We start from the raw sequence: 21,135 nt of genomic DNA, 5'->3' as shown, positions 1-21,135 counted from the left end.
AATTGTCTAAACCAAATTACAATAATTCGCCACCCACCATACTCATCAGACTTAGCTCCATCCGATTATTGGCTATTCGACTTGATAAAAAAAATCTTGATGACGATACTGACGTTGACAGTCAAAAAACTCGCATAACGAAGCTACTTCAAAGTTTACCCAAAGAAGAGTATAAAAAAACGTTTGACAAATGGCTTGAAAGGATGCAACTTTGTATAGATAACGATGGACATTATTTTGAACATTTGATAAAATAAAAAACTCTTCTTTTTTTTTTTATAGGGGAGTTCTACGAACTTTCCTAACGACGTAAATACAAAATACTTATTAAGTAATTGCGGAATGCTTCTTTTTATCCTAAACAAAGTTCATAAAAAGGTTTAATATTTAACTAGGTATAATAGTTAATTGATGCTCATTTTTTAAATTAGGGGAAAACCTCAATGAATAAGACAGTTTTTGCAAAATGCTTTTTAAACGTAGATAAAATTGTTTAATAAACATATTTAAATATGTTTGATAACCACCGACTCTTGCTCAATGATATAGTAAAACAAAAAAATTGGATTTGCACTTGGCTATTGGGAAAAGAGAGTTTTATTGGAGCATGACATTTGTCCCATTCATTAAGTATGTCTCATTGAATTGGACAAACATAAAAAATTTAAAAATAGACGTATTTAATTCAATCATTTTTCAAATTAGTTTATTAATTGTAAATGTAGTTAAATATATACATACATAAAGACCACACAAAAAATATTTTTAACTTTAAACATTTTAACTCTAATTAAATTTTAATCAAAGTAGAACTTTCTCATTTTAGAATATTATATTTAGTTATTTTTATTAGAAGTATAGAAAACAAAAAGAAGAGAAGAAGAAAAAAAAAAGGAAAATAAAGGAAATAATAATAAAAAAAAAGAAATCGAATTACAATAACAAAGTTCTTACTCAAACAAATAAACTTTAAAACAAGTTAAAAATTTTTTAATTAAAAAAATAATTCTTTAAAACTATTGACTTTCTTTTAATACTTCAAGTTAAACCCGTGAATTCATTTTCATTATGTTTGTCATATAAAAAGGAGTGCTTCACAATAGTTTTTCTGCTTCTTCATTTATCTACATATTATGGCTCTTCGAAGACCAACAATAGACGCTTTTGACTCACTTTCTTTGACAGAAATAGGAGCAAAATATCGATATCGAAGCTACAATTCACTGGTACAGAACTTATGGTTTACTCGCTGAAAGTATGAATTGTAGTGTATGTAACGTGCCCTGCACACAGCAAACAAAGAATGGGTCAGTTGATCAAGTTATTTGGAGATGTTCAGTCAAGCGCTGCAAAAGAACCTTCAACATTAGAAAAGGCAGCTTCTTTGAGAAATCTCACCTACAATTGTGGCAAATATTGGGCTTAACTTACGCTTGGAGTAGAAGTGCAGGTAAGAGCCGGGGGTTATCAATAAGTGATTTAAGGCAAGAGTTAAATATCGGAAACGACAGCACCATTGTTTATTGGAATCAATTTTGCAGAGACATTTGCGTCTCATATTTCCTCAATAACCCTGATCCCATAGGCGGTCCAGGGTGCATTGTTGAAATAGATGAATCTGTTTTTTGTCGAAGAAAATATCAAGTTGGTAGAATAATCCCGCAGCAGTGGATATTTGGTGGGTATGAACCTGCAACGAAGAAAGGCTTTTTGGTTCCTGTCCAGAATCGCGATGCTGCAACATTAATTCCTATCATACACCAATGGATACTTCCTGGCTCTATTGTCTGGATTGATATGTGGGCAGCATATAATGATTTGCAAGCTCGTGCATATTTACATGGTACCGTTAACCACACCCTCAACTTTGTAGATCCACAGACAGGTGTAACAACAAATCACGTGGAAGCTATGTGGTGTCGAGCAAAAGCAAAATTCAAATCAATGATGGGGCCAACTAATCGCGAAATGGTAGCTGATTATTTATCCGAGTTTATGTGGATGCAGAGATTTTCCGAAAATCGGTTTTTTCACTTTTGGGATCAAGTTTTAACAGCATATCCTGTTTGATATCCTGTGTGCATCAAACGTAACATACATTATAATTCATGCCTAAGGTTGTGTAAATCAAAAAACGGCTATTTTCATAGCCACACAAAATTATTAAGAACATTTTTTGCAAAGAACATTAAGAAAGCCCTTTTTTATTACTCTATGAAAGTTTGTCTTTCCAATTAATTTTTTTCTTTAATGACAAAAAAAAAATTAATCGAAAAAATAATCGTAAATTCTGTTATAAAACTAAAATTCATAAGAAGGAATCGCAATTTCGCAAGAGCGACACGTTTTATAACTTTATAACTCGATCGTCTGCCTGATAGCTCCGGAAAGAACTTATGCGTCTATATTAGCCATTCCAGACGATTTTTTTTATAATTCAAATAAACATATACAATGATTCTTACGTCGCGAAAATCAAAATAAAAAACGTCATAAAATATGCGAAGGAATATAGATATATATATACATAATTTCTATATACAAATCGTTAGAATCTATTCTTCAAGAAAACATAAGTAAATACTTGTTATAAAAAGAGGAAAGACTAAACTTGCAATTTCCACCTGGACACTTTTAAAAAAAACTTTTTTTTAAAAAAAAAATTAATCTTGAAATTTTGAAACGCTAAGAACTAAAAATTTATGTATAAAAGTTAAATAGTGTCCACATTCCATTATATTCCTCATCCCTTTTTTAATATATACGGAAAGTTTTATAAAAATTGGATGTGTTTTGGTACTAAGGAATCCTAACCTCCAAAAGCTTCGTTTTAAAAAAAAGTTCCCGCTTTAAGCTTTTTTCTTAAAAGTTGTCTTAAGATATGGATAAAATTTAAATGAAGCCTTATAATCCATAGTACTTTCTATATTTGGCTGGAAAGAGGTTGAGTAACACTAATTGATTCCAAAAACCTCAAGGTGTTTGCTTAAGCATACAAAAAGATATAAGAGAGTAAAGTTCATGAAAATTTCGTGTGTTTTGTCAAACGTCAAATGTTTTTCGTTGAGCCGTGGAATCGCTATCTAACGGGTCCGCCATCTAACTTTTTTTTTTCAACTAGTGCTTATTTCGTGAATGGTAACACTTAGCTCATGTCTGATTTGACAGATAATTAGTTTTATCCTTCCGCTGAACGAATATGGTTGTGTATACGCTTGAACAACGCTGGGAAATATTGCGACATTATTTTGAAAATCATGGTAATGTTGCAGAATGTGTGCGAAAATTGCGTACGGATTTTGGAAGAAGAGAAGCACCGTCAGCTCCGTATGTTCGTTATCTTGTGAAAAAAGTGAAAGAAACTGGCATCCTCATCGATAAACCAAAGCGTGAAAAGCCAAATACAGTGCGTATACCCGAGAATATTGCTGCTGTGGCAGAAAGTGTGCGTGAAGCGCCATCAACATCAATTCACCGTCGTTTTCAACAATTGAACATTTTGGAGACATCATTGAGACGAATTTTGCATAAAGACCTTGGTATGACGCCATACAAAGTCCAATTGGTTCAGGAGTTGAAGCCAACTGACCATCCAATGCGATTTCGCTAAGTGGGCCTGCGATCGACTTACAGAAGATGCCGATTTTGCCAAAAAAATCATCTTTTCAGATGCAGCTCATTTTGATCTTGGCGGGTATGTAAACAAGCAAAATTGTTGCATTTGGGGCACAGAAAACCCGCACGCATACATTGAAAAGCCGATGCACCCAAAACGAGTCACTGTTTGGTGCGGATTTTGGTCCAGAGGCGTAATGGGCCATTTTTCTTCGAAAATGAGCAAGGAGTGGCCGTTACAGTCAATAGCGAAACGTTTTTTTTTAATAGCAAACGTACATTTGGTATTATTACAATACGTATTGTAATAATAGCATAATAAAAAAACAACAGCAAAAGCAAGGAATTTGCGAAGTATATCTTGTAAGCATTTGGCTTCTGTAATAGAATATCGTATCCGCCTAGAATATCGTATCCCCCATTAGAAAATTGAAAACGCAGATCCGATTTAGAATAAGGGAGCATCCATAAAGTACGTACGCAGGTATGGGGGGAGGGGGGTTACCAAAAAACGTACAAATGCGTACAAGGGGAGGGGGAGTGTTCAAGACAGCGAGTACGTACGCGGTTTGACTATCTTTCTGAGGAATTATTTTTAAAACTTGATCTGTATAAAAAGCAATGAACTTTTCGAATGTAAAAAATCTTTTTTTTAAATTACGCATTCTGGTTTTTATCTTTTCAATTAAAACATTACAACAAGTTAATTTTTTATTATTTTAAATTAATATCTTATTATTAACTTTTTATTAACAATGTACTACTTCAAATTATTATTAAAGTTTAAATGTATTTTTTCTGATTATAAAAAACAACTATTTTTAAAAACAACAATTTTAATGCTAATAGAGACCAACACCTTTCATTGCGAGATGTAACTGCAATTAATTTGAGTCGGGTTATTTTTTTACGTTCTTCGCTTTAACGACACTGAATCTTATGATTAAATCGTTTATTTCCAAATAAACAAAAACTTTTATCTTTCTATTCGAATAACTGAATACGTTGCAGCAAAAAAAAAACTGCTTACTCCCAAGATGTAATTTGAACGAATTTGTTGGGAACAAGAAAAAGTATCTTCAACTCCTTGAGTTATATAAGAAAGCAAATTCAACACTTGAAAAACAAAAGCAGTATCAGCACGCACAGGAATTGTGGAAAATAGTAAAATATGATCAGTCTTTGTATGAAAAAAAAGTAAACGAATTAAAAGTGAAAGCAACAAAGTCAAAAGGATCAATCATGTCATTCTGGGGAAATGCTTTATCACCGCCTAGCAAAAAGAAAAAAGATATCCATCCAGTGCCGTCTTCGTCAAATAAAATACAAAGTTTTCCGAACGCAACTACGACAGAACCTGAAAGGATTGAACTTAGTAAGCCATTTTTTGCAATAATTTATAAACTTTTTCTCTCGTGATTTTCTATATATTGAATTCAACCGAATTGCTAATTAAACTACATTGTACGACTATATTGCAATTGCATAGTTTTATTCATCATAATTGGACAACTTCACCATTTTCTCTACATCCAATCTCTATAGCTGTCAAGAATTTATAATAGTTTATTTTTGGGCATTTCCTAATTTAGATTTAACAAACGAGAAGGAAAGAGCAAATCCGGCGCAAGTTAAAAGTCGGAAGAAAATCTCAGATCTTGAATCACAGCTTTCATCCTTAACAATCTTACGCGATTCTGGTTTGTCTACTGTAACGAGGAAACAATTAGACATTGTGAAAGAAAGCATAAGAAGAGAAAAAACAAACTTGGACAGGTAAATGTTAAGAGATATATCGAATAGAGCTAAGAAGTATAGACAGACGTCTTGGCCATAAAAACCAAACTTTTAAGCAGGCAGTAACTTTCAAAATTTTGTTTTTCAAATTGTCAATAAGAGTTTCTAATTGAGGATTTACAAAGTTCGCAGAATCAAGGAAACCTTAAGTATAGAAGGTTTTATTACGGAATCAAAGATTTGTGTAATATTTTGTTTTCAGATTGATTCGTGAATCGGCACGACAAAGAAAACGGAGACAAAAACTTAAAGAGGGCATCGAAACATTTTGTCAAAACAACCCTGAAGTATCAAGTGCTTTAAAACAGTTTATGCGAAACCATCCTGGACGACCACGGCTCGAAATTTATCAGCCAGAACTTTTATCAACAGTCATAAAAATTGTGCAAAGTTCATCAGCAGCAGATGAGCGTCGAAGAACAGAATATCTTCGCAGTGTCTCCACTTTGGATGATCTTCAGAAAGAGCTGACGAAAATAGGCTTTAACTTGAGTAGAAGTGGTTTGTACCTTCGTCTTTTACCACGACGTGAAAACACTCATGAAGGAAAAAAGCATGTAAAAACAGTTCCTGTGAAGCTACTACGTCCAGAAAATTCACTGCGAAAAAGAAACGATGAAAGAATGTTTGCCAAATCTTTTATTGATGACATGTTTGAAGTTTGCAAATTGTTTGGACCAAAAGCTGTGCTTTTCATGTCCAATGATGATAAAGCCAGGGTACCGTTGGGTCTTACTGCTGCAAGCCTTCAAGCGCCGTTGCTGATGCATATGGAATACAAGGTCAAACTTATGGATCATGACTTTGTCGTTGGCCCACAGCACAAGTTAATCCCATCGGTGAATGGCGTATGCGAAGTTAACAATAATGGAAATGTATCCAACAGTGGAGACACTTTCATACGCATAAGAAGTGGGAAACACTATACATCGAATGCTTTTACACATGCTTTTGATGTTAGGGAGCTAATCAAGATGGTTAGACGTAAACCAATTATTTTAATGGAGACTGATGGAGCTCAAGATGAGGCACCACGCTTCCCTAAAACGTTAGCAACTATTGTTGATCTCTTCCGCTAGCTGGATTTAGATGTCTTGCTTCACGGTGTGAATGCAGCTGGACTTTCAGCCTTCAACCTCATTGAAAGAAGAATGGCACCTCTTTCTCGTGATTTGGCTAAAATAGTTCTTCCCCATGATTATTTTAGCAATCACCTTGATTCTTTTGGGAAGACAATCAACCAAGAACTGGAGGTAGAAAATTTCCAAAAAGCGGCTGATATTTTATCCCAAGTTTGGGAGAAAACCGTCATCGACGGTTACCTTGTTAATTGCCGGGCAGTACCAGTTGGAAAAGCATATAAATCGCCGAATCCTGATCCTGTTTGGGTAGAGAAACATTACCAGCAATCGCGATACTGTCTACAAGTTGTGAAATGCCTGGACAAGTTATGTTGTTCATCGTTTGAAACAAATTGGCTGAAAACCATCCCCCAACGTTTCATTCCATTTCCGACCATCTACGAGTACTGCGAGAATGGTTACAAAGCGATGGAACCGTCTCGATATTTTAAAAACATATCAAACTATTCAAACTTTGCACCTCTGACGCATAGGCTTTTGCTGCAAGATATACCTGCAGAAGGCTTAAAGTACAAAATTATATCAGTTGATCTGTATTGTCCTTCATTGGAAATAAAGCTTTTAAATGGAATTCGCGTCAAATGCAATAAATACTGGCCGAGCAAGGCAGCAATTAAACGGCACAAGAAAGCACATAAAAAACAAAAAATAAAGAATGATATGGAGAGTGATTTAAGTGAAAGTGAAGAAGTAAGGAGATTACTAATGAAAGATTAGAAGCAGAGTTCATGCCTGTTTTCCATAACATTTTCAATTTATTTAAGTCACCATTTGTGGAAATATAAATAGCTAAATTGATCTTTTTTGCATTTAATGATTTGAAAACTTTTTTTTTTTTTTTTTGGGGGGGGGGAGGTCATACTTTTTTAATAAATAACGCGTACGTACGCAGAGGGGGAGGGGGTACTAAAAGCGTACAAGTGCGTACAAGGGGGGAGGGGGGGTCCAAAAGCATTGGTTTTACTGCGTACGTACTTTATGGACGTCCCCTTATAGTGTTTAGAAGTGCACTTAAGCCGTCCGAAATGAAAACAAATGAGTTTATTGGAAGGTTTTATATTAGTGGAAGATTTATATTAGTGGAAAAAATTAACTTTTGAATTAGAAAGAGTTAAATAATGTTAAAGTAGTAAATATCATGTCATATGTCATACCATATGAAATAATTGACCATATGAAATATGGTCAATGATGTTCAAATAAAACTTCCCTTGAGGGGATACGATATTCTAAGTAGGGATTGCAATCCCGCATTAATTTAGCGCATGCGAGATCCCGCAAAAACTACTGCGGGATCCGCGGGATTTGCGGGATTTTGAAACTATTGCTTTTAAACAAAAAAGGTCAATTCTTTTAAACTAAAAAGACAAAAAAGATATCAAATTAAAAGTGTTTAATGTATTTGCGAAACAAATCAATTTAAAAATTTATCTTCAGCTATTAAAATATTTTTCTTAGCTATAAATATAAAAAAATCATTCAAAAATAAACAATATTTAGCAAAACATTCGTCGAACTCGTTCAAATTTTTTTTTGTTTAGTTAATGATTATGTTGAAATTTTCGCTAATGAGTATGTTGAAATTTTTGTTAATGAGTAAGTTGAAAACGTGAAATTGAAAACGTGCGTGCATAATTATAAAAAATATACTTTTAAAAACTACTTTTTAAAAAGTCTTTAAAAATTAATTACATAAAGATTTTAAAACAAAAGTTCTAACTAAGCATGCAATTAAAACTATATGGAATTATTTTAAAAAAAGTGATAATGAAAAAAATACGAAGTGCATGTTATGTTCGGCTTTACATTTAATAGTTTTTGCACATCTTCAGATTTACGGTAATTGTTTTCAGTGGTTTCCGGCTCCCTACTTCACCTAAAACTATAAGATCGATGGTAGTTAAATTCTCAGATTCTGTAAAAGCCGATATAATGCAAAAATTCACATCACTAAAAAAGCAAAATCAAAAGTTTTCAATAACGTTTGACGAATGAACATCACAAAATAGTCAGAGATACTTAAACTTAATTTACATATGGAGGCGAAACACTTTAATCGTAATAAGAATTTAAATGGACTACTAGTTTACTTACAAAATCCGACGAAGAAAATGAACTCGAAGAAAAAGAAGCTGTAGATTTTATTAACAATTCCCAAATACTTACTCCTACAATTCTATCGCTGAAAAAAGAATTGGAAAATCAAACACAGAAAGACAAGAACAGCTGGACAGAAAATGTAAAGGAGATACCAAACTTAGATTCTTTAGACTTTGATAAACTATTTAAGCCGGAAATGTCTGTCTATGAAAGTAATGGAGTAAGAGGCAAGTTTCTAAATATAGCACATAGTTACTTGATGACCATACCGCCAACAAGCGTAGAGGCCGAGCGAGCTTTTTCAGCTGCTGGTTCCATATGCAGTCCTTTGAGGAGTCGATTTAGTGATGATACCTTAAGTAGGCTCTGTTTCTTAAGAGCGCATTTCTTACAACGATTTTCTCATTTTGATATTTAAAAAAATAAATAAAGCTAATAGACGTTCTACGTTAAGCTAAAAGACGTCCTCTGTACTTTGGCTTATGTTTTTGTTCATTAAATGTTAAGAATTATATTGATTTACAAATGAATTGTGTTTTTTTGCTTTATTTACCTTATCTTATAAATTTAATAAGTTGAGTATATTTTTTCTGAAATACTTGAAAGAAAGATACAATTGTCATTTTGCCTTTTATAATGTGCATAAGAAACCTACTAATCCCGCGCGGGATCCCGCGGGATTCGCACAAAAATTAAAAAATTCCGCGCGGATCCCGCGGGATTGAAAAGTGTGCGGGATTGCAATCCCTAGACGCTTTTGGTTTAAAAAAGCACACGATGAAACCGTATCGTAATGAAAATATTCCTTTAGATTAAAGAAAACTTAATTACAGACTTTCAAGAGCCAGAAGGGTTATAGAAAATGTCTTTGGTATTGCAACAACACTCTTTCGTATATTTCGCTGGCCATTTATTACTAATCTCGATAAAGTTATTTTAATTACACAACTGATTGTAGCTTTGCATAACTTTCTTATGAAAAAGAGATCAGCAAATAATTACCACTTCTGTCCCGCAAATTACACTGATATTGAAGGTCCTGCTGGGTTTAGACCAGGTGATTGGAGGTGATTGCACTCCAACCACTGACACAATCAGGTTCTACTCAAAAAATGCAAGACAGATTAGAGACGACTTTAAAGTATTCTTTAATACACCAGAAGGAGAACTGGGATGGCAATTAGACTTAGTAAATAGAAACTCATAAATTTGAAAAAATGTCAACCAATCAGTTACAATTTTAATTAGAAAGTAAAAACTTTAAATTATTACTTCTGTAAAGTTTCTGAAGTTAATGTAAAAATATTGTTACTTTTAATAAAAAACAAAGACGTTTAGATTATGACTCAAATGTTAATTTGTGTAATGCATTTACTTTTGCATAACTTGTCGGCCATTTTTAAATTAAATTTCTTTTCAACAATTTCGATGCGTTTGTTTTTCAATAGGATTGCTGAGTTTGTATATTTTAAAGGATCTGATTGGTTCTTTATTTACGCGAATAAATTCGCCACAAATAAAGTTGAAATCTATTCAACTTTTTTGCGAAACGAAAAAAATCTCCAGGCGATAAAAAATATTTTTGTGCGCACGCTCAGAAACATTCGCGGTGAAAAAAATTGCGTCGCGGGAACTAATTCGCTCCGTGGAAATCCGCCTTTACAGTAGTAGTTTAAACCGCAATTTTGCCCGAAATAGAAAAAGTAAAAGGTTGTTGAAGCGGAAATTTCGAGTTCGAAAGTTTCCATTCGCTACAATTAGCGGCAACATTACAGCAAGACGATTTTTTAATCACGTAAGTATTTCTTAATCGAATAAACCACAATTGTTACGACTATTTAAAGAATAAATTTTTCTTTTTTAAAAAAATAAAATTTTTTTGGAGTGCTTACCGTGGTGTGACCCAACAAAGTCCTATGCTTTAAGAAAGTCCTAATTTAAGAAATGACAAATTTCGTATACATAATATAAACATTTAGAGAAAAAAATTTAGTTATTTTATCTAACTAGATATCAAGTTAAAACAACAGAGTTATTTTCCGCAAATTTTTCTTTTATATATACGAAATTACGAAATTTGTCAATTTTTAAATTAGGACTTTCTTAAAGCATAGGACTTTGTTATGTCACACCACAGTATGTTTTTATTTAAAAAAATAAACAGTTGGATTGTTCTCCTAACCGCCTGAGCCGTTTTTAACAACTTAATCTAAAAAATGGCGTTAAAAAATAGGCGATTAATAATTTTTATCAATATTTTAATCAATAAATTGAGAAAATACATTGCAAAATAACTTAACTTAACATTTAGTTATATCTAATACAAAATTTTGTAAAATATCTAAAAGTTTTGAAAAGCAAGCGATATTTTATCGGAACGTATCGAATCATATCGAAACTCAAAAAATATCTTTATTCATTTTTTAACGATAAACCATGCGATATTTATCGCTAAAAGCGATAATGATATCGTGCTTATCGAAACCCAAACGATATTTTATCGGAATCATATCGAAACATATCGGATCTTACCAATTTATATCGAAACCCATTATTGTAAAAAATATCGGTCAGTTTCGATATTTCGATAAAGATACGCAGTTGCTTAAAAACCATACAATTTTAAATCATGTAAACTTATTTACGGAATCAGAACTTTTAAACAAATACTTAGACCTCAGAGCTAAAGCTATTATAAAAACTTAGTTAATATAATATACATTTTTTAGTTTTTTTATCCATGAAAACTTTAAAAAAATAAATGCAATTTTAAAGGAACGCTTTTTATTTCAATTTTAAAAAGAAAATGGAATTATGATAAGCAGTTTTTAATCTCTTTATAAAAAGCAAATAAAAAAAAGCCTTTAATATATATATATATATATATATATATATATATATATATATATATATATATATATATATATATACACACACATATATATATATATATATATGAAGAGTCCAGGGGAAAAAACGGCATAGTCACATTTTTGTAGTTTTGAGATATTCGATTTTTAAAGTTTAAAACCATTCACAACATTACTTTTAATCAAACACTTAATTTTTTTTCACCAATTCTCAAAAATGTCCATTTCCTAAAGCAATTATGAAGTTAAAATGGTTCTGGCTTAAATATTTAAAATTTTGTCGCTTCATACCTGGAGCTAGGTGCAATTGGACATTTCCATTTTTTCCACTGTAATTTACTATGTAAGTTTCATCCTTGTTTTTTATTTAAATTTTAGGCACCAACTATCTAAAAACTTATAATTAACATTAATTTAACATATATATTTTTATTTTAGAATATCTGAGAGTTCCTTAAAATCTTTTTATTTCAAACTTATTCTTCAAAATGTCTTTACAATAACGGTTCTGACTGTTTAAATGCAATGCACAATACTAAAATCATCTTTGTAGTTTTTTGGAATAATACAATCTTTTTTTTGGTAGCTGAATCCAATAATTATTGAATTGTTTTAAATATTTTGAACATCAGGGACAGGGTAAAAGCCTTCTTACCAAATAGACTTTTACTTTTAGGTCATAAAAATTAAAAGGTCAATTTAAAAAAATATTATATTACTCATTTTGAACTAAGAAACTCACATTCATTCATACACACAAATTAACATTCTATAAACAAGGACTTTACAAAGTAACAAGGATTTATAAGGATGATAAAAGAATGTTACTTTATTTCAACAGAACTGTTTCATAACATTAATTTTTATTTAGTCAAAATAGTCGAACTCCTCTTGTCCATTAACTTCATTTTTATTGTTACCATGTGTTAAAGTAGTCAGGTCTTTTAGTGAACTTTTTAAGAACCTGCAGATCTTTAAATTTAGCCATTGATATGCACAGTTTTTCAGAGTATAGGTTTAAAGGTTCACATGGAGCATTTTTGCTTTGTCCTTTCATACTTGAAGTAATGCTTAACCCTTTAGCGCCCACCAGGGCTTAAAATTTTCAAAAAACTCCAAAAACTTCAAAAAGCAATTGTTTTAGGGCCTAGATTATGAATTAAAAAATAAAATTTTAAAATTTCACTAGCAAACCCAATTTTGTCATTGTACACTGGCGAGCAAAAAAAAGTGAACAATTTACAATTTTTCAGTAAATTATGTATTATTAATCAATTAAAAATATAATACATAAAATATAACATATCGCTTATATTAAATACATATACATACACATATATACGACTCATTTTGAAAAAAAAAATTAATATTTTGTGTGGCCACCACCATTTTTCATCACTTCATTTAATCGACGCGGCATCGACTCAATTAAATTTGCTATCAAACGGTCAGGTATCGTAACCCAAACTTGTTTTATGGCTGCCCAAAGATCATCCAAAGATGAAATATTATTTTTATGGACCTCTTTATCCATATAGTCCCACAAATTTTCAATGGGATTAAGGTCTGGACTTTTGGCAGGCCAATTTTCAAAAAGGAAGATATTGTTATCCTTGAGCCATTTTTTAACTTGTTTAGACGTATGGCAAGGAACATTGTCATGTTGAAATTTAATTTCATCTTTCTTTGAAAGATAAACGTAAATTCTTTGATAGTACGAACAAAAATAAACAAGCTTGTATGAGTTTCTGACCAGAGCTCTTTCATTTTATGCGTAAGCAGTCGCTGTTCACTTTTTTTTGCTCGCCAGTGTAGCATATGTGATACATATAAAATCAGATAGCATTTTGTGATAGTTTCAAAAAGAGGAAACTCTCTTAAATACTTCTAAAACTTACATGTGTTATTAATTTAAAATAAAATAAACAAATAAGCTTTAATATTCGTAAAAAAACAGGAAAAAACTCTCTTTGAAAATACCTTGTCTGACAACAATCATCCGATTTTTAAAAAGACAATTTTGATGTGTTTTTAAGTCTTGATTATCTAATTATATTAACCTAGCTAAATCAGATCAACAAAAATATGTTGTAAATATGCTACAAAAGGTGTTTTTGAGATCACTGTGTTGACAGGATGGCCATAAAAGGTTTCTGAAGTTATGTAGCAGATCTGCTACACGGGCGCTAAAGGGTTAATGCCTTTCATACTTGAAGTAATGGTGCTTTTTAAAAAGGCACCATTCTAAGAGTCTCTGTGATTCATTGTTCCTGGATCATTTTTAGAAAAAAAAACACTTCTCTAAGACATCTAGTTGGAACAGGACATCCAGCCTTATAGAAAGGTTTAAAAATTGTGTCATACTTTTCACCATGTCTTGCCTGAGCTCCAAAACATTGAAAGGAGCTGGATTCTTGCAAGAAGCTTTAAAAATATCAATCCAATCAGAAGGTATATTGACCTGTGATTTGGTGTTAATGAGACCCATGTCTTTATCACTCACCATGTAAGAATGCCCTCTTTCAGGAAAGAAAATCTTTATTGAGTCAAATCTTATGCTGAACTAGATAATCCAGAAACCGAAAGACTGTATAATTTTTATTTTGGCCTGCACAAGAACCACAAAATAGCTCTAATTCCCTGACATCTTGACTTAGGTGATGAATAAAACACTCATATAACATAGATGTCACCTCCTCTGCCCTCTTTTTGGCTACAGTTTCATCATAGCCATAGATAAACATTTTTGCTCAATAGCACATGGATGTTAAAAGAAAGAAATGAAAGTTTTCTTCTGTAATAAAAATCATTGGTTGAGTTATTAGGGACATTTAAATTTCTTTGATAGTCGATTGCTATTGCTTTAAATGTTGAATCATCAATTGCTTTTATCTTAGATTCTCTTTTTCTTTGATAAATAGTTTCTGCTTTTCTTAGATGCAAGTCCCTTTCAGTTTTCAACTCTTTAAACTTTGCTTGAAAATCAGGGTTCATTAAATTATCTTTAGCAATGAGATCTATTCTCATTTTAAGCTCATCACACTTTGAACAAGTGTCTGTACGAGGATATCCAAAAGCAATGTTAAAATCATTGTTAAATATTGTCCTGTATGTCTCGTAAGAAATCTTGCAATCTGGATAGATAATTTGAAACATGTTAAACATTTTGTTAATGTTTAAACCCTCAGATAAATATAGGCATCTTGTTTTATCTTGCGAGTAGTGAGACTGCTTACCCCTAAAAGATGAAATATTATCTCTTATCTCCTGAACCATTTCATCTGTCAGCTTATGAGGTCTATTAGTATGCTGACCTCTTCTGTCCTTTGGTGGCTCACCTAAAGATGAAAAGATGAAAAACAATAAGAAAATATGTTAAATAATTTCTGTTCATCAAAAACTAAATTAAAGATTATAATCTTAAAATAACATGCTTGATAAATAACTGAGAAACTGTTTCAATTTATTTACCATTTTATATAGATTAGTCCCTTTTATTTAAATCTACACTAAAAGCTTAGGCTTAGGGAAATATTATGTTAATAATATTATTATTGTTAATATAATTATAATAGAGACTAGTCCCTTTTGTTTAGACTAAAATCAAAGCCAAGGCCTTTCTAATTTTTTTTTATAATTTTAAAACTAATCAAGATTTTAAGGGTTAGATAGGCCTATAGTCTTTTAGTCTAGTAGGCCTATATTATATATTAGAGCACTAGACTAGTCTAATCAAAAGTAGAGGCCTAATAATGTTTGCGCAATATGAAACATAATGTAAGGATAGCTTTTATTAATTAAATTATATGTAAAAACACTAGATGTTATTCTATATAGTATAATCCCTATGCTAGGCCTACCTGTAGTTGATAAACTCCGTTTTATTGTCTCCACCCTGTCTTTCTTGATGACGAAGATGGAAAAAAAAGCTTTGAAGCACACCTGGGTAAACTCATCATCAATATTCTTAAATACTTTGTACTTGTAGCTGTTATCATTTAAGTCTTTTAAGATAATTTCATTTTTCCGTGATCTCCTTCTTGTTACATTATAGACTGCAATTAGGCCAGCCAGAAAAGAGTCTTGGTATTCTTTGCTCGATAATTCATTGAAAGAGTCTAATAAACGAGCTCTTTCATCTGCTGTTACAACTTCAAAACATTTGTATTGTGTTCATTTTCAGTCAGGTCCTGTTGTATGAGACGAAAGTTTTTGTTTTTTTAGTATTTCGTTTATTCTCCCTGTAATTTTCCTTCTCTTGGGCCTATTTGTTAATTCACAGTGCTCTTCGCAATCCCCATATTTAAAATGCTGTTTACATAAGATCGACCCCTCATTGGACGGTCTGATCATGTGACTAAAAATATCACATGACAATAGTGACACTGCCGTTTTTTCCCCTGTAAACATTGGACCATGCCGCTTTTTCCATTGTATAGGATTTTTTCTTTTTTAATTATCATATGGACGTTTCCACTTTTTTCGCTTGAAATGTAGTTCAGTACAAACTATACAAGCCTATGCATAGGGCAGGGGCAATAACTAAGAAAAACCAAAAATGTGATAATATAAATATTCAAAATAAAATAAGGGACTTCAAAATAAAGTACCAAAAAAAAAGTAACTTCAAGATTCTAAAGAAAGCACCAATAGCAGTTGTAACAATGTTTAGTATTTAAAATTGTGTATACGTATATTGTAATGTAAAAACATTAGCGTTTCTCCTGTTTCCAGAGTTAACTTATTTCGTCGTGAAGAATAAACTTGTCCTCCACAACTGAACAACCGTTCACTTTCAAAAGAAGATGGAGGACATGAAAAATACTTCTGAGCTATTGGAGCTAATTGCTTGAAGTTATTTCTATTTGCTCTCCACCATACTATAGGACTATCTTGTTGCATGCTAATGTCATGACTCAAATAAATTAAAACTTCATTTTTCAATTTTAAATAATGCTTGCTTTCTGTTTCTTGCAGAACTTCTGATATTGATGTATTTTTGATTAAAGTGTTTTTATTTTTGATAAAGTTTTCAAAGAATTTTTAAAAATCGAAATCTAGATTTATTGTAGTTGATGACAAACTGACCTCAGGTTTAAACTCCCTATGATCTTTTTGATGAAGACTTTTTGAGCAATCTACAAGCCATTTAATAATATTTTCAAAATAACTTCAGCTTGTTCATTTGGAAAAAAATTGTTTTTATAGTTGGAATTATAGCAGATGCAATTGCTTCATGCTCACTTAACAAATTTGTTATATCATTAAACATTTTTAAAAGTCGTAGTACTTTTTCTAAAACAATCCATTCATTGTTTTCCAGTGACTTTAGTCTAGAGTTGTCATTATCACAACAAAATGAGATCAAAGCACGCTTCTGTTCAAAAATTCTTTCAAACATAATATATTTACTATTCCATCTTGTTGTTATGTCTTGTTTGAACCTATTTTCTGGCACTTGATAACGATCGTTATCAAGTGTCAAACTCGAGTTTGATACTTTTGATAAGCTTCAAAAGAAGATGGCGAATGATTAAAATGGTTTACTATATTTTTACAAGTTGTTGATATATTTTTTATGTATATTTGGGCAAATACAGCGTCATTCAACACAAGTTGCAAAGTATGTAAAAAACACTTCAAACTGTTGTAACTTGCCTCTCTTATGCCAGCTAGCATTTTAGCTGCATTATCTCTAGCAAGTAAATGTACCTTTGAAGTTGGAATAAGAAAGTCATTAATAGAATTTTGAATTGCTTCACTTATATTTTTGGCAGTATGCGATACATTGAGTTGACAAACTTGAAGAATTACAGATTTTTGATGAAATTCATAAGTTAACAAATGAGCTATCAAACTAAGAAATGAGCATTTTCCGTTGGTAGATGCTAATCCAACAGTTGTAAATGAAATATATGACGCATCATTTATTTCTTTTTGGACATTTTGTCTGACTTTGTTGTATATATTTTGAAAAACAGAGTTTTTAATGTAATTTCTACTTTAAATGCAGTAGTTAGAACATAAATGGTTTAGTAATCTTCTACTATAGAAAAAGGTTGAATATCAACTGCAATCATTTCTGTAATATATTTATTAATTAATTTAGACCTGTGATCATTAATGTCCCATGGCATTTTTCTCTCAAGTGTTTCAAACAAAGTTTGTTGAGACTGTTTTGAGAAACTTGCCTCAGTTGACTTGATTTTCTTGAACACATTTTGTTCACTTTCTACTCTCCTTTTGTTTTCTTCTTCATTAAGTTTCAAATCTTTGCTTGCTATTTCTTTATGTTTGGTATTAATATGAAACAACATATTTGTTGTGTTAAAAGATTTAGATTTTTTTTCCTTGTTACCTCTTGTAAACTTCAGTTTGCATATGCCATGACTTGTTTGATTTAAATAACACAATATATCAAAAGTTTTAGGTTTGAAATGGAATAAATCAGAAGTTTACTTTATTTTTTCGTTTCAAGAACTTCTTACAACTGTTAAATCTAACCCAACAAAAAAAGACATTCTTAAATTTATAGCTAGCTTCTACGACCAATTGGGACTTCTAAATCCTGTCATTGTAAGATGTAAAATATTGTTTCAGTCTATTTGTAGACTGAAGCTCGGTTGGAATGCTGAAATAGGTGGTAGTATTTTAAATGAATGGGATCAAATTGCTCATGATTTAATTTCTGTACCATTTGTTTGTGTGCCAAGGTGGCATATAAAATTGGTTGACAAACCAGATAATTTTAAATATGAATTGTATGGTTTTAGTGATGCAAGTCTAAAAGCATATGAGTGTTGTGTTTTTTTGAGATGTTTTACTAACAACAATTACAATTCTTGTCTGGTCACTTCTAAATCTAGAGTTTCTCCTTTAAGTAAAAGTACAATTCCAAGGCTGGAATTAAGAGCCATGTTATTATCAGCTAACTTAATGTCCGTTGTTTCCAAAGAATTATCTAGTGTTAACAATATTTCTCAAATAAAGTTATTTTCTGATTCTATTATCTATCAAAATTGGGTTAATAATAAAAATAAAATCTATGAATTGTTTATTCAAAAGCGTTTAGAAAAAATTCGGTTGTTATATGATGTGAAATTTTGGGATTATATTGAAAGTGAAAGAAACCCAGCAGATATTATATCACGTGGGAGTAAATTTAGTGATTTTCAAAATAATGAACTTGGGTTCAAAGGTGCCAAGTTTTTGTATAATGGTTCCGTTTCCTGGCCATGCTTTGATTTCAAAAAGCAGGGATTATCATTCCATTCTGATGTTGCAACATTGATGACATCTGTCGATTCTCCTTTAAATTTTAGAATTTATGCATATTGAGAGATTTAAAAATTATGACCATCTTCTGAGAGTCACTTCATTTGTTTTGAGTTTTGTCCGTATAGTTAAAAAGGAAACATGTATGGGAGGGTTTTCTTCTACTCCTAATGCTATAGAGTTAAACCAAGTTGAAACTCTTTGGATTAGATATATTCAGAAAAACATAAGTTTATTAAAATCGTATGATCAGTTGAAGAAAGATTTAGGTTTTTTCATTGAAAGCGGTGTTGTTCGTTGTTTAGGTTGTCTTGGTAATGCCCCAATTCCATACAATTCAAAACATCCAATATTTTTACCTAAAAAAAGTTTGTTTAGTGAACTATTAATATTACATTGCCACTCAATAGTAAAACATAATGGAGTAAAGGAAACATTAACTCAATTGCGTTCCAAATTTTGGATTCCAAAAACTCGAAATACTATTAGGAAGCTTATCAAAAAATGCTATGTGTGTAGACGAGATGATAACAGACCTTATAAATATCCTATTTCACCTCCCTCACCTTTGTAAAGACTAAATGATGAATATGCCTTTAAATATGCTGGAGTAGATTATTGTGGTCCAACATTTATTAAAAATATTTATTTTGGAGATGAAATGTTTAAAGCTTGGATATTTATTGCAACTTGTTCTAGCACACGTTTTCTTCATTTAGATCTTGTACCTGATTGTTCTGCACAGTCATGTGTTCGTTGTCTACGTCGTTTTATTGGGCATTATGGTTCACCCTATGAGATTGTTAGTGATAATGGCACATATTTCTCAGCAGATGAAACCCGAGCTTTGTTCCTTCTAAGCGTATCCGTTGACATTTCAATGTGGCTGCAGCGCCGAAGTGGGGTGGGTTCTTTGAGAGAATGGTTAGGACAATAAAAAGAACTCTTAAAAAGATATTAACAACATCAAGATTAAACAATGAAGAAATACTTACAATTCTATCTGAAATCGTCATCATAACTAACAACAGGCCTATTACCTTTGTTTATGAAACACCTGGTAATGAATCTTTAACACCTAATCATCTTATGTTTGGGCGTAAGCTTAATTTAGAATCGTCGCATTCAAATATCCCTTCTGATGAGGAACATAATTTAAGTAAACAGTATTATCAGAGTAAAACCATTCTGGAGTACTTTTGGCAGAGATGGAAAAATGAATATTTAATTGAACTGAGAATTTCATTAATGTCACAAATCTCAAAGCTCTGGTCAAATCATTAAAATTGGTGATGTCGTTATAATAGATAATCCGAAAACGTCACGTTGCGAATGGAAGTTAGGTACAGAAATTAATACCATCAAATCATAATCTGATTCGTGCAGCATCAGTTAGATGTATCTCTACTAATAAACCTCAAGTTATCAAAAGGCCAATTAATAAATTATATCTGTTAGAAGAACATAAAGCTATTCAAGCTCCAGATATTAATAACAATGTAAATATAACCTTTATCAATGAAAAGATATACCCTTAGTGAATAAGGACACCTAAGTGGGGGCCAGTGTTGCATTACTTTTTAATGCAACGAACTATTTGTGATGATTTTTTTTTTTAAAGAATGCGTTTCTCGCAACAGCTTCTTGTATTATAGGGAAGCGAAAGCATGCGATTTTTTGTAATTGATTTTGTTACATAAATTATATTTACTACTTGGTCAAGAGCTGTCATTTTACTCTTACTTAACTGCTTATTGTAAAAGGTAGTTAAACAGCATACATAAGTGGTTCATTTTGATTGGAAGCGGGTCATTCCACGCCAAACGGTCCAATTTCCGAAATAATCCCCGCACTACCATCTCCGATTTTAATAAAATTTTGACAGTATGTTGTTAAACATGTTTCATGAACATTGCCAAAATTTTAGATCAAAATAATTATTATTTCGGATTTTGTGGTACTTTTTGTAAAGCTTACCCAAACTTCAATATCTGTCAGTAGCTAAAAATCGTATATTTGGGGTCCTATATTTTTGCAATGATGACCTTTACGTTGGTGACTGTTGTTAAAAATGAATAATAGGTAGTTTCTTTATTGGAACTTACTGTTTTTATTTATTTACTAAAAGCCAAGACAACATTATGCTAAAAATGCAATTTATATCTTAATTTGATTTTTTGTTTTTTTTGTTTTTTTTTGTTTGTTTGTTTGTTTGTTAATATTGTTAATCCTTTTGTACTTCAAAACAGATTAACTAATTAGCTTAGTTTGCATTTGCAACACTTTTGAGGAAAGAAAAAATTCTTATATATGTTAAATTCTTATATATATTAAAA

At 31.5% G+C, this 21,135-nt stretch overlaps 3 protein-coding genes and 2 pseudogenes across 4 annotated transcripts; 3 read left to right on the top strand and 2 right to left on the bottom strand.

Moving 5' to 3' along the window:
* Nucleotides 1–1,257: 1,257 nt before the first annotated feature.
* LOC149883050 (uncharacterized) lies at nucleotides 1,258–2,070 on the top strand. The gene has a single exon (XM_090101002.1). It carries the CDS (start codon nucleotides 1,258–1,260, stop codon nucleotides 2,068–2,070), a length of 813 nt encoding a protein of 270 aa, XP_089957128.1.
* A 1,129-nt stretch (nucleotides 2,071–3,199) lies between these two features.
* Nucleotides 3,200–6,274, top strand: LOC149883049 (uncharacterized; annotated as a pseudogene).
* A 7,220-nt stretch (nucleotides 6,275–13,494) lies between these two features.
* Nucleotides 13,495–15,694, bottom strand: LOC149883048 (uncharacterized; annotated as a pseudogene). Its single transcript, XR_016444536.1, has 2 exons — nucleotides 15,385–15,694; nucleotides 13,495–14,862 (listed from the first exon to the last, which is right to left on the bottom strand). The product of XR_016444536.1 is annotated as an uncharacterized LOC149883048 (transcript).
* Nucleotides 15,695–16,192: 498 nt separating this feature from the next.
* On the bottom strand, nucleotides 16,193–17,841 carry LOC149883047 (zinc finger BED domain-containing protein 4-like). Its single transcript, XM_090101001.1, has 4 exons — nucleotides 17,636–17,841; nucleotides 17,012–17,522; nucleotides 16,696–16,901; nucleotides 16,193–16,439 (listed from the first exon to the last, which is right to left on the bottom strand). The coding sequence occupies exons 1-4, from the start codon at nucleotides 17,839–17,841 to the stop codon at nucleotides 16,193–16,195; spliced, it is 1,170 nt and encodes a 389-aa protein (XP_089957127.1).
* Nucleotides 17,842–17,910: 69 nt separating this feature from the next.
* LOC149883046 (uncharacterized) lies at nucleotides 17,911–18,862 on the top strand. Its single transcript, XM_090101000.1, has 2 exons — nucleotides 17,911–17,917; nucleotides 18,060–18,862. Exons 1-2 carry the CDS (start codon nucleotides 17,911–17,913, stop codon nucleotides 18,860–18,862), a joined length of 810 nt encoding a protein of 269 aa, XP_089957126.1.
* The last annotated feature ends 2,273 nt before the right edge of the window (nucleotides 18,863–21,135 follow it).

This window comes from Hydra viridissima, unplaced genomic scaffold (genome assembly GCF_058129835.1).
Source record: "Hydra viridissima isolate aposymbiotic clone 2 unplaced genomic scaffold, HvirCarnegie_v1 scaffold_10, whole genome shotgun sequence".
Lineage (NCBI taxonomy): Eukaryota > Metazoa > Cnidaria > Hydrozoa > Anthoathecata > Hydridae > Hydra > Hydra viridissima.
This window is presented reverse-complemented; position numbering and strand designations above follow the sequence as displayed.

What these genes read in the sequence shown, in the direction of transcription:
- LOC149883050 (XM_090101002.1), top strand. Translation starts at nt 1,258, where the DNA reads ATGAATTGTAGTGTATGTAACGTGCCCTGCACACAGCAAACAAAGAAT.
- LOC149883047 (XM_090101001.1), bottom strand. Translation starts at nt 17,841, where the DNA reads ATGTTGTTTCATATTAATACCAAACATAAAGAAATAGCAAGCAAAGAT. An exon ending in TGGGACATTAATGATCACAG is followed by an intron (nt 17,523 to 17,635) that starts GTCTAAATTAAT and finishes CATTTAAAGTAG; the next exon opens with AAATTACATTAAAAACTCTG. An exon ending in TTCCAAATGAACAAGCTGAA is followed by an intron (nt 16,440 to 16,695) that starts GTTATTTTGAAA and finishes AATTTATTTGAG; the next exon opens with TCATGACATTAGCATGCAAC.